Below are 15,360 nucleotides of genomic sequence, written 5' to 3'. Positions count from 1 at the left end.
TGGGTCAGACCAAAGGTCCATCTAGCCCAGTAGCCTGTCTACTGACAGTGGCCAGCACCAGGTGCCCCAGAGAGGGTGGACCGAAGCCAATGATCAAGCGATTTGTCTCCTGCCATCCCTCTCCAGCCTCTGACAAACAGAGGCCAGGGACACCATTTTATCCCCTGGCTAATAGCCTTTTATGGACCTAACCTCCATGAATTTATCCAGCTTCTCTTTAAACTCTGTTATAGTCCTAGCCTTCATAGCCTCCTCTGGCAAGGAGTTCCACAGGTTGACAACACGCTGTGTGAAGAAGAACTTTCTTTTATTAGTTTTAAACCTGCTCCCCATTAATTTCATTTGGTGTCCTCTAGTTCTTCTATTATGGGAACTAATAAATAACTTTTCTTTATCAGCCCTCTCCACATGCTTGCATGTCTACGATTTGCGGGTTGTGCCGACTGAACCGTAGCAGCGCTGTGACTGGCTGCAGAGGGAGTGCCCGGCTCTCACGATGGTGTGTGCGATCAGCGCCCACCTCACTCCACTGGGCCTGGCTTCACATGCACCTCACTTTAGTAACACAAGTAGGAAAAAATGTACACGGGTGAAAATCAGAGGAATCTGGTGCAGGGGCAATGGTAAACAAAATGCCTTGTGGGCTGCAGGTTGCCCACCACTGCCAAAGATCTTCAGGACAGAAGGGACAATTACGATCATCGGAGAGGGAGTGATGTTGACTGGGTAGAGCACTGGCGTGGGACTCAGCAGCTGTGGGTGTTGTTCCTAGCTCTGCCACTGTCCTGCTGCATCACCTTGGGCAAGTCATTTCACCTCCAGTGCTACTTGGCCCCTGGTGTAAAGCACTATGGGATCGTTTGATGCAAAAGTGCTGTATAAAAGCTAACGTTTGATGCAAAAGTATCGGGTCTGCAGAACAAAGGCCAGAGAGTTTTCCCAGCAGTTGCCCTGCAGTTTTGCCCAGAGGCCAGTAACTTTTGTTTGAACTAGAGCAGGGCTACTTAACCTTGGAAGCCCTGGGGGCCACAATCGTACTCTGAGCACATGCCGACGGCCGCAACTTAAGTGTGGTTGCATATACATGCAAATATATATGCAAATATATATGCAAATAGCTTCTTTCACATTGGCAGGCATGAATACAAAGATTAAGGCCAGACTACACAACACACAGACCCTATTGAAGTCAGTTCTGCTGATATTAATACTATGCAATATTTACCTGATTTCCACCCATGAGAGAGCACTTTTAATGAGCAATGACAGTCCAGGAGTTTAACTACTAAAATGCTTATCAACAGAAGACCATTATATTGACCACTCTTTTGTTTTGGCTTCCACCTGGGGCAGTGTGTTGAGCCCTGCGTAAATCCAAACTGCACCGCAGGCCACAAACAAGCGGGCTGTGTGTTGAGTAGCCATGAACTAGAGTGTGTCTTTTGGCAAGACATCAGCTTCTGATGGAAAGAGTCCAATGGATGAAGAATCTACCACATCCCTCGGTCTCCCAGGGGTCAATTCCGTCCCTGTTACAAATGTGCATCTTCTTTCCAGTCTGCGCCTGGAAGTAATTTAGTGAAGAAAAATAAACAAGTGCAACTTTTATGCCTGCTTTGGGCTTGATTTAATCAGCCAAGTCAGGCACCGGGATGGGAGGGAGAGCAGGGGAAAGGATCCAGATGTTGTCTCTTACCATCCGGCCTGCTCTGTGTGGTTAGACTTGTCTGAATCTGTAACAAACTCTCCCAGGGAGTCGTAGCCAAGGTGGGCCGACAGCTGCCTGCTTGGGGGTTGCTGGTAGTGAGTAAATCTTTTCATTCATGTGCGAGTGGCGGTGACATCGGCGCCGAACGTCACGATCAATTGCTAGCCTCGAGAGTTTGGCGGCTGACCTTCCGGCAACCTGCCGCACACCAGTCGGGTGCATGGGCCTGCGTCACTTGCTTGATTTTAATAGAATTCCACACCAGGGATGAAATCCAGCCCACTGCACGTCAATCGAAATTAAGAGCGGTCGTAAACAGGCATAAAAAACGAAGGAGGCTGGCTTGAGTTTTCCACTGATCTAGTCTTACATCAGAGGCCTGGCCCCTGGTCATAAGAGCTTATGTACTTGGAAACAGCCATGCACAAGAGTTCTTTATAGCTTAGAAAACTGGGCAGCTGTATAGATTTAGCAGGTGGGAGAATCCCAAATACAGTGCGGCTTGTTTCCAGCCTAGGTATTGTAGGGGAGCCTGCTTAACCCCGTCTTGACCAGAATAATGGTCCAGCCCTGCCTTGACCGGACTAACGATGGCTGTCTTGCCCAAAGCGTGCCCAAAGCAAACCCAGGCCTGACTCAAGTCTGGTGCACGTATGCACACAGGCCAAGGGGGGCAGCTTTGAGAGTCAGGAGTGCTTTAAACAATAGTGTGTAAGGTTGCCAGGTGTCCGGTATTGATCTGGACAGTCCAGTATTTTCACTTCCTGCCCAGTAAAAAAATTCAGAAAATACCGGACACCTAAAATGTCGGGTATTTTCCGATTTTTTCCCTCCTGCCAGAAGGTGAAAAAAAACAGACACCTGGAAACCCTACAACACACTCAGCAACTGGGCCCAGCCTCTGGGCTCCCTCTCCCCCCACCGGACCCTCTGCCGGGACCCCCCAGACTGCCGCTTACCTGGTTCTGCAGGGGAGATGTCTTGCGGCTGGAGCAGAAAACAAGATGGCTTCCGCAAAAAGCCTCTTCTTAAAGGGGCCATGCTATTTTTAAAATTTTATTTATGTATTTATTTATTTTGCTTAACGGCCGTCGGGGTCTTTTTTTAAAAAAAAATTTTTCTTCTTTGCTCAGCAACTAAGCTCTCCCCTTTCTTTTGCTCAAAAGATTTTTTTCCCCCCCAGTGTTTTTTTTTTTTTTTTGAGGGGGGGGGAGATGTGTGTTCTGTTCAGTATTGTTGGTTAAACCATCTGGCAACCCTAATAGTGCGTAAGGGAGTATGGTCTAGTGAACACCGTGCCAAGAACATTGGGAGGAACTTGGTACTGGTACATAACACTTCTAATCGGCAAAAATCACAGACACAGCCATAGAACTGTCAATCAAGTGTAGTACAGCCTGAATAGCAGGATGTATCCCAACTATGGGCAAAATAGGTATTTTATGCAATATGTAATCAATTGGTAGCTATTGCTAGAATGACCAAGTCGAGTATAAATATAGGTAATAAAAAAAATAGAAATAAAAATATTAAGTGAATCAACATGTTCAATAGAATCGCTATGGATAGTAATTTCATGCTCCAATAATAAGAAATTAGCAGTAGGGATATATTACCGACCACCTGATCAGGACAGCGATACTGACATTGAAATGCTAAGGGAGATTAGAGAGGCTACCAAAATAAAGAACTCTATAATAATGGGGGATTTTAATTACCCCCATATTGACTGGATACATGTCACCTCAGGAAGAGAAGCAGAGATAAAATTTCTCAATGGCTTAAATGACTGCTTCTTGGAGCAGCTGGTGCAGGAACCCACAAGGGGAGAGGCAATTCTCGATTTAGTCCTGAGTGGAGTGCAGGGTCAGGTCCAGGATATAACCGTTACAGGACCGCTTGGGAATAGTGACCATAATATAATAACATTCAACATTCCTGTGGTGGGAAGAACACCTCAGCAGTCCAACACCCTGGCATTTAATTTCAAAAAGGGGAATTACACAAAAATGAGGAGGTTAGTTAAACAGAAATTAAAAGGCACAGAGACTAGAACCAAATCCCTGAAAGCTGCATGGAAACTTTTTAAAGACACCATAATAGAGGCCCAACTTAAATGTATACCCCAAATTAAAAAACACAGCAAGAGACCTAAAAGAGTCACCGTGGCTGAACCACCATGTAAAAGAAGCAGTGAGGGACAAAAAGGTATCTTTTAAGAAGTGGAAGTCTAATCCTAGTGAGATAAATAGAAGAGAACATAAACACTGTCAAATCAAGTGTAAAAATGTAATAAGAAAAGCAGAAAAAGATTTTGAGGAACAGCTAGCCAAAAACTCAAAAAGAAATAACAAAATGTTTTTTAAGTACATTAGAAGCAGGAAGCCTGCTAAAAAAACCTGTGGGTCCCCTAGATGATCGAGCTATAAAAGGAACAATCAAGGACTGTACTAGGGGGTCCGTGCCCGTCGGGCCTCCGGGCCCTCGGGCCACGTCCCGTGTGGGCTCGGCACCCACAGTATCAAGTTTTCCCGCTTTCACGGCGGGGGATTCGGGTTGTCGGTCGCGCGCTTTGTCGCGGTGCGGCCGGTCCTCTGACCATGCGCTCCCTCCACTACTGAGGGGGAGGGAAAGGGGGGCCCGGGCCCACCCTCACTCACGGGCCCCAGCCCAGGGCCCTAAGGACACGGAACTAGCTGGCTCCGGTTCGGCTGACGGGGCTCCTGCCACAACTCGTCAGCCCGCCAGCTCGAACGAGCTCTGCCCTGGGCTGCTTCCCTTCCCTCCTCAGGTGTCCCTCCTCCTCCCCCTCCTCGGGGGCGGTCACCTTGGGTTCGTCCGTCAGGCTGGCGGTCGGATATCCGCACGCCCGCCCCTTCACGCCGGGGCTGGTCCTACAGCCTGGATGGCCACCGGGTCTGGACTCCGGGGGGGGGGGGGAATTTTCCCACCGATCGCCCCTCCTCTGCACGCTGTCCTCCCCTCCTGCTCGCCACCGCTCGCTCTCCTCCCCCCCTTCCCTAGGCGGAAGGGGTTCCCTTTTTAAAGTTCCCGCCGGGTTTCCCCCCCCCGGCATGTCATCGGGCGGGCGTTACCGCCGCCGCCCGTCCTGCCCCCTGATTGGCTGGCTGCCCTGTCAGTCTGGGCGGGGAAATGCCGCCCGCGCTACCCCCATGCCGTCTGCCACATCGCTGCCGCTTGCCGGAGGGGCGGCCCGCTTTCCCTGCCCTGGCACGGCATGCGTGCACGCCGCACACCCCTGGCAGGGCCCCCCCCTTTGCGCCTAGAAAAGCCTGCTCGGCGGCGCCCCAGGGACGGGCGGGGGTCGCCCCGTCACAAGGACGATAAAGCCATTGCGGAGAAATTAAATTATTTCTTTGCTTCAGTCTTCACAGCGGAGGACGTTGGGGAGATTCCTGAATCTGCACCGTCCTTTGTGGGTGATGAATCTGAGGAACTATCCCGGATTGAAGTGTCATTAGAGGAGGTTTTGGAACAAATAGAAAAACTTAATGTTAACAAATCTCCGGGACCGGATGGCATTCATCCAAGGGTTCTAAAAGAACTCAAATGGGAAATTGCTGAGCTATTATCTGTGGTTTGTAACCTATCCTTTAAATCGGCTTCCGTACCTAATGACTGGAAGGTAGCCAACGTGACACCAATATTTAAAAAGGGCTCTAGAGGCGATCCTGGCAATTACAGACCCGTAAGTCTAACTTCAGTACCGGGCAAATTAGTCAAAACAATAGTAAAGAATAAAATTGTGAAGCATGTAGAAGAACATAATTTGTTGGACAAAAGTCAACATGGTTTCTGTAAAGGGAAATCCTGTCTTACTAATCTATTAGAGTTCTTTGAAGGGGTTAACAAACATGCGGATAAGGGGGATCCAGTAGATATAGTATACTTGGATTTTCAGAAAGCCTTTGACAAGGTCCCTCACCAAAGGCTCTTGTGTAAATTACATGGCCATGGGATAAGAGGGATGGTCCTTTCTTGGATTGAGAACTGGTTAAAAGACAGGAAACAAAGGGTAGGAATAAATGGTAAATTTTCAGATTGGAGAGGGGTAACTAGTGGTGTACCCCAAGGGTCAGTCCTGGGACCAATCCTTTTCAACTTATTCATAAATGATCTGGAGAAAGGGGTAAGCAGTGAGGTAGTAAAGTTTGCAGATGATACAAAACTGTTTAGGATAGTCAAGACAGAAGCAGACTGTGAGGGACTCCAAAAAGATCTCACCAAACTGAGTGATTGGGCAACAAAATGGCAAATGAAATGTAATGTGGATAAGTGTAAAGTAATGCACATCGGGAGAAATAACCCCAACTATACGTACAGTATGATGGGGGCTAATTTGGCTACGACAAATCAGGAAAGAGATCTTGGAGTTATCGTGGAGAGTTTTCTGAAAACTTCCACACAGAATGCAGCGGCGGTCAAAAAGGCAAATAGGATGCTAGGAATTATTAGGAAAGGGATAGAAAATAAGACCCAGAATATCTTACTGCCCCTGTATAAAACTATGGTACGCCCACATCTTGAATACTGTGTACAGATGTGGGCTCTTCACCTCAAAAAGATATTTTGGCCTTGGAAAGGGTTCAAAAAAGGGCAACTAAAATGATTAGGGGTTTGGAACAGGTCCCATATGAGGAGAGGTTAAAGAGACTGGGACTTTTCAGTTTAGAAAACAGGAGACTGAGGGGGGATATGATAGAGGTCTATGAAATCATGAGTGCTGTGGAGAGGGCCGATAAAGAAAAGTTATTTATTAGTTCCCTAAATAGAAGAACTAGAGGACACCAAATGAAATTAATGGGTAGCAGGTTTAAAACTAATAAAAGAAAGTTCTTCTTCACACAGCGTGTAGTCAACCTGTGGAACTCCTTGCCAGAGGAGGCTGTGAAGGCTAGGACTAGAATAGAGTTTAAAGAGAAGCTAGATAATTTCATGGAGGTTAGGTCCATAAAAGGCTATTAGCCAGGGGATAAAATGGTGTCCTTGGCCTCTGTCTGTCAGAGGCTGGAGAGGGATGGCAGGAGAAAAGTCGCTTGATCATTGTCTTCGGTCCACCCTCTCTGGGGCACCTGGTGCTGGCCACTGTCAGCAGACAGGCTACTGGGCTAGACAGACCTTTGGTCTGACCCAGTACGGCCATTCTTATGTTCTTATGTATAGGAAAGATAATCAAAGGGAAGGAGGGAGCAGGATTTGATCCACAGGTCCTGCTTGTAACTAGAAGTAATAGATCTCAAGTTGTGGTGGGAGAGGTCCAGGTTGGATATTAGGAAAAACTATTTCACTAGGAGGGTGGTGAAGCACTGGGATGGGTTCCCTAGGGAAGTAGTGGAGTCTCCATCCCTAGAGGTGTTTAAGTCTCAGCTTGACAAAGCCCTGGCCGGGTTGATTTAGTTGGAATTGGTCCTGCCTAGAGCAGGGGGCTGGACTTGACCTTCTGAGGTCTCTTCCAGTTCTATGATCCTTCACACTGGTTCCGTTAGTGCATGGGGTCCTGATGGGTGGGAATCAAAGGGACCATGACCTCCTGCCTGGTACTGTTGGTAGCATACAAGTGACATATAAGCAAACCAGGCTTAATTATTGTATTATAATAATCTTCTATTAATTGCTTTTGCATTGCTTTGTGCTGTATTACAGCTGGTCTCCGACTTACGACCACCTCCACTTATGACCATCCTCTCTTACGACCAAAGCAGTTGTAAATGCGGTCCCTGAGTTATGAACGCAATCCACGCTTACGAACAGCGCGGTCGCCATGTAACTCAATGGGATCCGAGTTACGAACACTTCGAGTCATGGCCAAGTGTTTGGTCCGTAACTCGTTCGTAACTAGGGGACAGGCTGTAATTGCTTTAGAATTTATAGTATTTAAGGTTTGAATTGTGTAGTAATTGCTTTTAAGACTTGTTACATTTAAACAACTATATTAACTGCTTCCAGCTTGCAATAAATAAGCGAGTGGTTAAGTCTCTCTGGAGTGTCCTGGTTTCCCTTGGATCTAAAATCAAACCACACGACAGTTACAGACTGCAGAGACCTGCAATTTCCAGGGAGGTCTCACAAAGATGGAGGTTTTGTCTTTAGTGCAAAAAACCCAAAGCGTTTGTTACTCTGAGGTAGCTCTGTTGATGTGAAAAGGAGACAAAGGTATTTTAACTTTGCCGTAGCTAGCCAATTCCACACCGGGTATTGACCAATCCTGAGATAAAAATAAATTCCATGTCCCTTCCTCCATCAGGGTTTTAAAGCACACCTCTTTTGGTAGTGGTCACTGCCGGGGTAGCTCAGGAGATACAGCTCAGTCACGACAATGCACAGGCCGCCGCTCTCTTCCGTAGGTTCCCTCATGACGAGAGGAATAAATATTTCCCTTCCATGCACTTGAAAAGTGGCTCCCCCCACAAAATGTGGCCCCAATGGTATACGCGGATTGACAGCATGCAGTGACAGGATTGTCAAATTGACACTGGACAGGCTGCCATGAAACCAATGGGCCATGAAGACTAGGGCCATGTCTGGAGCAGTGGCAAGGGACGGCCACTTCAGTGCGCCTAGTCACACCCCACAACCGCCTGAGAAGTTTTATCATGAGAGTTGCAGGCGCTGACCAAGTCTTGCACACTCCACTGGAAACCAGAGCCAGTTAAATATACGACCACTGAAATGTTCTTCCTCTTCGTACCACACAGGAAAGCCGTGCTCTCCGGGTAGGGCTGCCTGAAGACAGTTCAGCCAAACAGATTTTTGCACCAAACGCTGACAGGCGAGGCCACATCGGGCTGCTAACAACTTCCACGGCAGTGCAAATGCGCCCTCTGGTGGCCAAACTGATCATTTGGGTCGGTCTGTTTTTTTGACCGTTTTCCCACTACATTCAGTGGTTAATTTGTGCCAGGGTTTGCCAGGGCTGGCTCCTGAACCCATAGGCACCATTTCAGGAGAGTGTGCATATGGGGCAGCAGCCATGCATACCGGGAGGTGGCTTGCTTTTCTTTCCATTCCCCTTTCAGGGAGTGAAGAGAAAATACTTGCACAGCTGCTGGCACCCTCCTCCCCTCCGCTCTCCCACAACAGTGGCAGTGATGAATGGCTTGTGCCCGGACATCTAATTGCCTCTGTCCCGCCACCTCCTGCATTACAAATTACAGGGTGTGTGTGATGGCTGAAGTTGCTGAGGGCAGTAGAAAAGGATCCTCATGCTGACACCAGGGTATTAGAGTAACTTGATTTACACCAGAATGAAGAGTGCAGGGCAAGTGTGGGTGTGTGGTGCATGGGGGAGGGGTGTCACATTCCAGGCCTCCTCTGTGCATCAATCTAGGGCCAACACCCTCCATCTTGTCTTGGTTTCCGTAGTTTAGAAACATTTAAGTGGCCTATCAGGGATTAAGCAACCCTTGGATTGGAGGGGCTAGATGTGTGTAAGTAGGTTCTCTTTATGCACCTGATGTGTACTAACACCAGGAGCAGCACTTAACGGTCCATGGGTTGTAATCAGCGTCTGCTTTCTCAAGTCCTCCCGCCTCCTACTGTGATTCTAATGTAACTAAATCCATCTTGCGTTGGCGGGCCTGGATGCTCAGAGAGTCCCAGCCAGCATCAACAAAGACAAGGAGGATGGTCGGTGTGGATCGCTGGGAAAGGTGGCCTTCGGTACGAGATGAGATTCAGATGTTGTGCAATTATTTGAAAAGAAATAAACAAGCCCAGACAAGGTAAAGTCGTGTCTTGGGGAACCGTTTTTATTTGTAGGAGTAACCATCGTGCCATGGGGAAGCTGGAAGTACACCACCACACTAAGAAAACTGGTATGAAAAGTACAAAAATAAGGACTCCTATGTATTGCAGCAAAGTACTAAAAATAAATAGTGTAAACACAATCACAGAACAGCTGAAATCGACAGTCAGTCATTTCTGCTACTAGCGGAGCGATCTTTGGCTTGAAATCAAATCTCCTCCTGCCCCCTAAGGAGCCTAATTTTGACAACCTCATTAAGATGCACTTTTCTTTGTTTCAGCCCAAAACCAGACGGTCTCTGGGCCTCACTCACATTTTACAGAACTATTGGAAGAGCGTGAAATAACCTCTGTCCGAAATATACTGTGTATCTTGCAACACACGGTCACCTCTCAAAGGCAACGCCCATCTTTAACGATGGCTTTAAAGCAATAAAGAATAATGATGCTTCTTTCTTTTGTTAGCACTTTGCTCCCATAGATCTCAAAAATCTATTGACCAAAGTTTAAGAATTTTACCCCCATTTTACAGATGGGGAAAATGAAGCAGTTTTTTTTTTTTTTTTTTTTTTTTAAAGTACCTAATTTTTGAAGGGGTTGAACATCCACAAAGCCAGCTGAGTCCAGTTGGGGTTGTGGAGGTATTCAGTATGTCTTGAGAGAAGCTTATGCAAAGAATCAGTGATTGAACTGGGACAAGAACCCAGGTCTTCTGAGTCCTATTATCCACTGGACTGGTTTGCTTCTCAAATGTTTTATTACCAGTTAGTGACTTATTGGACATCAGCTGTGTCCCCAGTAAGCTGTGTACTTATGCAGCCACTCAGGAAAGATATAAATACTGCCCAGGTGATTAGCAGAGCACCCTCAGTGAGGTTTTCATTTCTACTGGTGTTGCACACTTGCACATGCCTCGGTACACACAAAAAATTATTCCACACATGGATGGAAAAGAATCTGTACGTGGATGGAAACAATTAGAGGGAACATTAAGTTACTTAAAGGCAAATTTCACAATAATTTGCATCTAGGTTAGATGTGTGTGTTACGGTTTTCCCTACCACGCACAACATTTTAAAAGTTTGCCAAGGTACCAGCCAAGTGAATAAACTTTACTTCAAAGAGTACAAAGAACATACATCTTAAAGGGAACAGAAAAACCCATCCTGAAACGCATCACAACATTTTCTTCCTGGAGGAAAGAGAGCAGTGTTGAGAATCAATGCCTGTCTACATGATCTGATCTGCCGTTCTCATTTTGACACACGTTAAAAATAACATCCCATTGTAATTTCTGGTTTAGAAGTTACAATCCTGCTTTGTTATAGGTCTGAGTTCCATTTCACACCAGCCAGCTTCTGAACCAAGAACAACGACCCCCTGAAAAACCTGCCATCAGCTATAAATTCTTAATCAGGTTCTCCTAGCTCCTAAGCTGGAAGTAATGGTAAGACAGCAGCTTTCTACATGCACCGATGCTTTCTCTTTCGATACAGAAAGGTACACACACTATACTCTTAAAGCAAACAGAAAACATTCTGAATAGGCGCAACTGAGCCACATGCCAAAGGCAGATTTGCAGTTACATGGTCTGGAGATGATCTGTATGTTTCAAGTATAATTTTTCTTTTATGTGAACAAGTTAGAATCAGGTTTGCATCTGAGTCCAAGTGGACAGCTAAATTCAAGTGCATCCCAAAGAAGCTGTACAAGAAGGTATAAACAGGCAGTGTTTTTAAGAAAGACGGGTCCTAAACCAGGGGTGGCCAACCCGTCACAGGCAAAGAACCAAACTAGTGGTGGACATAGTGCAAAGAACCAAGGGGGAAAAAAGTTAGTTAAAAAAAAAAAAAAAAAAAAAAAAAGGTCGCTGCTCCTTTAAATGAAAATTCCAGTTTGTTTGTTTTTTGGCCATTTCTGGCTCCCGTCAGCCAACGGCATCTTGCCAGCGCCATTTTGCTTCGCTGCATGGGACGGCTCCCCTGCACCCGGTGAGCACAGGGAACCGGGGGCCCTCTGTAGGGGCGCAGGGGTGGCTTTGTGAGCCGCACTTTCTGCAGTGAAGAGCCTCATGTAGCTCACAAGCCGTGGGTTGGCCACCCCTGCCCTAAACCATCAACACCAGATCCCAAGTTTGGGGAAGTTTGCAGACGGCCTTCCCAACCCATTGCTCTGTACCTGGGCAAGCAGATGGGCATTCCAACCTCGAGGAAGTCTGGCTCGGCCTCCCACAGCTTGGAGATTTTAAAATAAGATTTCCCAGATGGAAATGCTTTGCTCCCACCTCTCTGCAAAGCTCAGAGCCTACCCGGGGAGAAATCCCACCAGCTGCACAAATACTCGCTTGCCCAGGCAAGAAAGCTCAGAGAGGGATGTGAGCACCTTGTATTATTGCTCACACGACTGACAATGCCACTAGCTCCAACGGGATCATTAACGCCCAGAGCCAGCGTGGCACTAACACACACTTAGCAGTCGCGGCCCACTACACTGCAAGGAAAGGGGGAAACCAACGCTGCCGAGCCCCTGAATCAGCAGAGCACTTAAGCATGCATTTAACTTTAAGCATGTGCTTATAGCCCTTGCATCATGTGTCCAAGGGCTTTGCTGAACCAGACCCCAAATCAGCTACCAAAAGGGATTGCTTCATACCCCCCGTCACGGACTGCGAAGAAAGCATCTGTGACAAAAGTGAACTCATTCACAATGAGCGACTAGTGGATTGTACACCAGGGACAGTCCCTTATCTTCAAGTTTAGAAATATTCCCCTCCAGCTAGAACCTTCTCCACTGTATGGAAGATAGAATCAAAGCCAAAATGCTCTGATTAATAGGCAGTTACTAGTCTTCCCAGTAAAAGAATCACACACAACTGCTTGGTATTGGATTAGACCATTTTCTATTGCGCTTTAACCAAAAAAAAAGTTAATTGATTTAAATTCATCTAAAATTTCTATTAAACTGAATGATTCTCTTACATTATTGCTAAACATAAATTTTGTTTTTCCCCCATTTATTTTATATTGTAATCTTGCGGCTTATAAAAAAAGCATTTAAAATGCCAAGACCCTCCCCTCCCCACCCCCTATGTGCTTTAAAATGGTGCTATTAGAATGTAGATTTTTTTTCAGTGAAGAATTTACCTCAAGTAGTATAAAAATATACCCCAAAAATACACACACACAAATCTATAGCCCTCCAAACTGACAGCCAGTTTGAGGGTTTTATGTGTAGACCACCAGACATGTGTTGCCTTGTGTTAACTAGTTACAAAAACATTTATGCCATGCCCTCCTCCACACACACATTTTGTGAATGAATTTGCTAATTTTGGAAACAAGAAGTTGCAGACTTTAATTTATCTGAACAGTTTTCTGTTGGCGAAGTGTTTCACTCTCAGGAAAAGCAGAGTGATGAGGACAGTTCTGTTTGCTTTGGGGGTGCCAATTTGGAAAACCAGAAGGATTTTGAAATTTTGCATGACAAAAATTGCCTTTCTTTCTTTGCCACTAGTAACCCGGGCTCCTGCCCCTACACACACTAGAAGCATGTGAGTGCTGCTATCAACACACATGTTTCCAAGCAAAACACAATCTCGTGCCTCTGTTTGTGGGACTGGGACGGAGGCCTGTAAGAAACGCGTCTGTTTGAATCAATAGTAAAACTCCAGTTGCTGTCAAAGGGATAAGAATAGGACAGATTTGCAAAATACAATGTTGAGTCCTTTAGATAAGAAACAGGGAAGGCCCAATCCTGGTTTACTCCAGAGAGTAAACGGTGAACCTGCTCCTACACTGCTCACGCCAATGGGAATTTTGCCAGTGACTTCAGTCTATGAAGCATTAAGACCGTGTTAGCCTCAACGGGGTGTGATTTCTCACGAGTCAGAAGTCGCAAGATCACACCCTTACACAAATAAATTAATTTGTTCCATGCCCGCTGCTATTTCTTTTGGTGCATTCAATACATGGCTTTTATACTCCTGGTATTATATAATACCTGAAATGACGGCACTCCCTTCCCCATCTGTCCTCAGAAGTGTCAACCCTTCCCTTCTGCTCCCAGAACGTTATTTTAAATAATAACAAACGAGCTTCCTGCGCTGTTCTCTCAAGCCACATAAAGGAAGCTAATGAATAACCACTCCCCATCCGGGGACTATATACATAAAGACACCAGCTATCTTGATACATAAATACAGTGCATAAATCCAGATGGGACCTATACGGGGGAGGGGGGGTTACAAATAAAGATTCAGAGTTAGTTCACAGACAAAAATAAAACCAAATGCACCACATCAGGTGAGGGCACAGTGTTTACACGTTTGTGGAAGATAAACCATTCAAGTGATGGTGTTTTCTATGCACGCATGCACCATGGCTATGCGAGACAACTACAACATTTAAGTTAGGGATGAAGAAGCTGGGGAAAAAGTGGGACTAGACCCTGAATCCCCAGGTATTTCCAGGCACATGCTCTGCTGGTCACGTTAAAGAAACAACTTTAACTCGTTCTAGCAGGTACTTTAATATTACTCACCGCTCGGTACGGACACTTTGTATCCTTCGGCACAGATTCAAATGCACTGGTTTCAATTCTGCACCCTGTGCTTTTGAGAATGACCATGACTTTCATGGAAATAACACAGCCTTGATCAGGGTAGAAGACTAGCTGAAGCCTTTAACCCAATCTTAAAGGAGGTTTTGCTCTCTAGTGTGATGATACCAAGACTTGGACATATACAAGGAAGTACTGTTTGCTAGCAAAGTGACAATGCAGTGTCTTAATTGCTCTAGCATTATCCTTCTACTACTACAGAACAAACACCGCTGGGGAGGGAAATGTAGTATTTCAAATAGGCTGCGGTGGAACTAGAAGGGCTTTGACCGGAAATGTAGCTACACGGCCAAACGACACTGTTAGCTTTACTTGATATGTGGGTTTATGGCATGCACTAGAACTCCTAAGAAAAGAACGTAGAACGCACAGCATCCCAGGGTTCAGTGGTCCAAGTAAAGCTAAGAGTCTGCTTGTGAGGAGCAGCAGGAGGGTGTGTGGAGGGGTGAAAAGGGGTGCGCTGGTTTGCTCTGTTAAAGCCAAGCCTTCCAGACACTCCCTCTTATCGCTGCCCGGCCTCCCGAATCCGGCACGCCACCGCCGTGATGAGCGCAGCCCCTTTGCCGCTGCCGTCTTCTGATGGGAGGAAGGTCACGTCGCACTTCGGGGACAGCTGCTTCACTGTTTCGTGCATGATGGAGGAGAAGCTGCAGTGGGCGGAAGAAGAGGAAGGGAGTGAGAATTCTCGATCCAGGTTGCTCCTCATCTCAACCCTAGACTTTGGCTTCAGTTAATTTTCAGCTCAGCTAGGGGACAGTCAGGGGGAAAAAAAGTTTCCCCAGCGCTCACACAACAACGAGGGCCCTACCAAATTCACATCTGTCAAAAACGCAGCTTGGACCATGAAATCTGATCTACCCCCCATGAAATCTGGCTAGCGTAGGGGCAGGGCAAGGCTGAGAGCTCCTACAGCCTCTAGGTACTAGCCCAGGATGGATTAGGGAGGGACGGGACTTCCTCTTCTCAGCAGGAAGCTCCGCGGCTGCTGGCTGGGACTCCCGCCCTACAGGCAGCGCCGCCGCCAGCAGCAGCACAGAAGTGGGAGGGGTAATACTGTGACCCTCCCCCAAAATAGCCTCGCGACCCCTCCCACTCCCAGTCCTCTTTTGGGCTGGGGCCGTCAGGGTTACACCACCAGGACATTTCAGGCTGCAATGTCTGCAGCCATGAAACGGACTAGGACAGGGAAAGACCCCAAAATGGGCTGTGAATTTGGTAGGGCCCCGACGATGACTGTCGCCTCTGGGGAATAAACTTGAGACCTCTTGATC

The 15,360-nt window shown here is 46.8% G+C and overlaps 1 protein-coding gene across 1 annotated transcript in view; it reads right to left on the bottom strand.

Annotated features, from left to right (window-relative positions):
* Positions 1-9,456: 9,456 nt before the first annotated feature.
* LOC102447192 (hexokinase-2) overlaps positions 9,457-15,360 on the bottom strand; it is a 62,783-nt gene continuing 56,879 nt past the window's right edge. Inside the window, exon 18 of the mRNA XM_075911086.1 lies at positions 9,457-14,736. Coding sequence (XP_075767201.1) covers positions 14,592-14,736 — 145 coding nt within the window. The 3' untranslated portion in view covers positions 9,457-14,591. The remainder of the gene's footprint in view (positions 14,737-15,360) is intronic.

This window comes from Pelodiscus sinensis, chromosome 28 (assembly GCF_049634645.1).
Source record: "Pelodiscus sinensis isolate JC-2024 chromosome 28, ASM4963464v1, whole genome shotgun sequence".
In the NCBI taxonomy this organism is placed as follows: domain Eukaryota; kingdom Metazoa; phylum Chordata; order Testudines; family Trionychidae; genus Pelodiscus; species Pelodiscus sinensis.
Note: the sequence above shows the minus strand (reverse complement) of the source record. Positions and strands in the feature narration are given on the sequence as shown.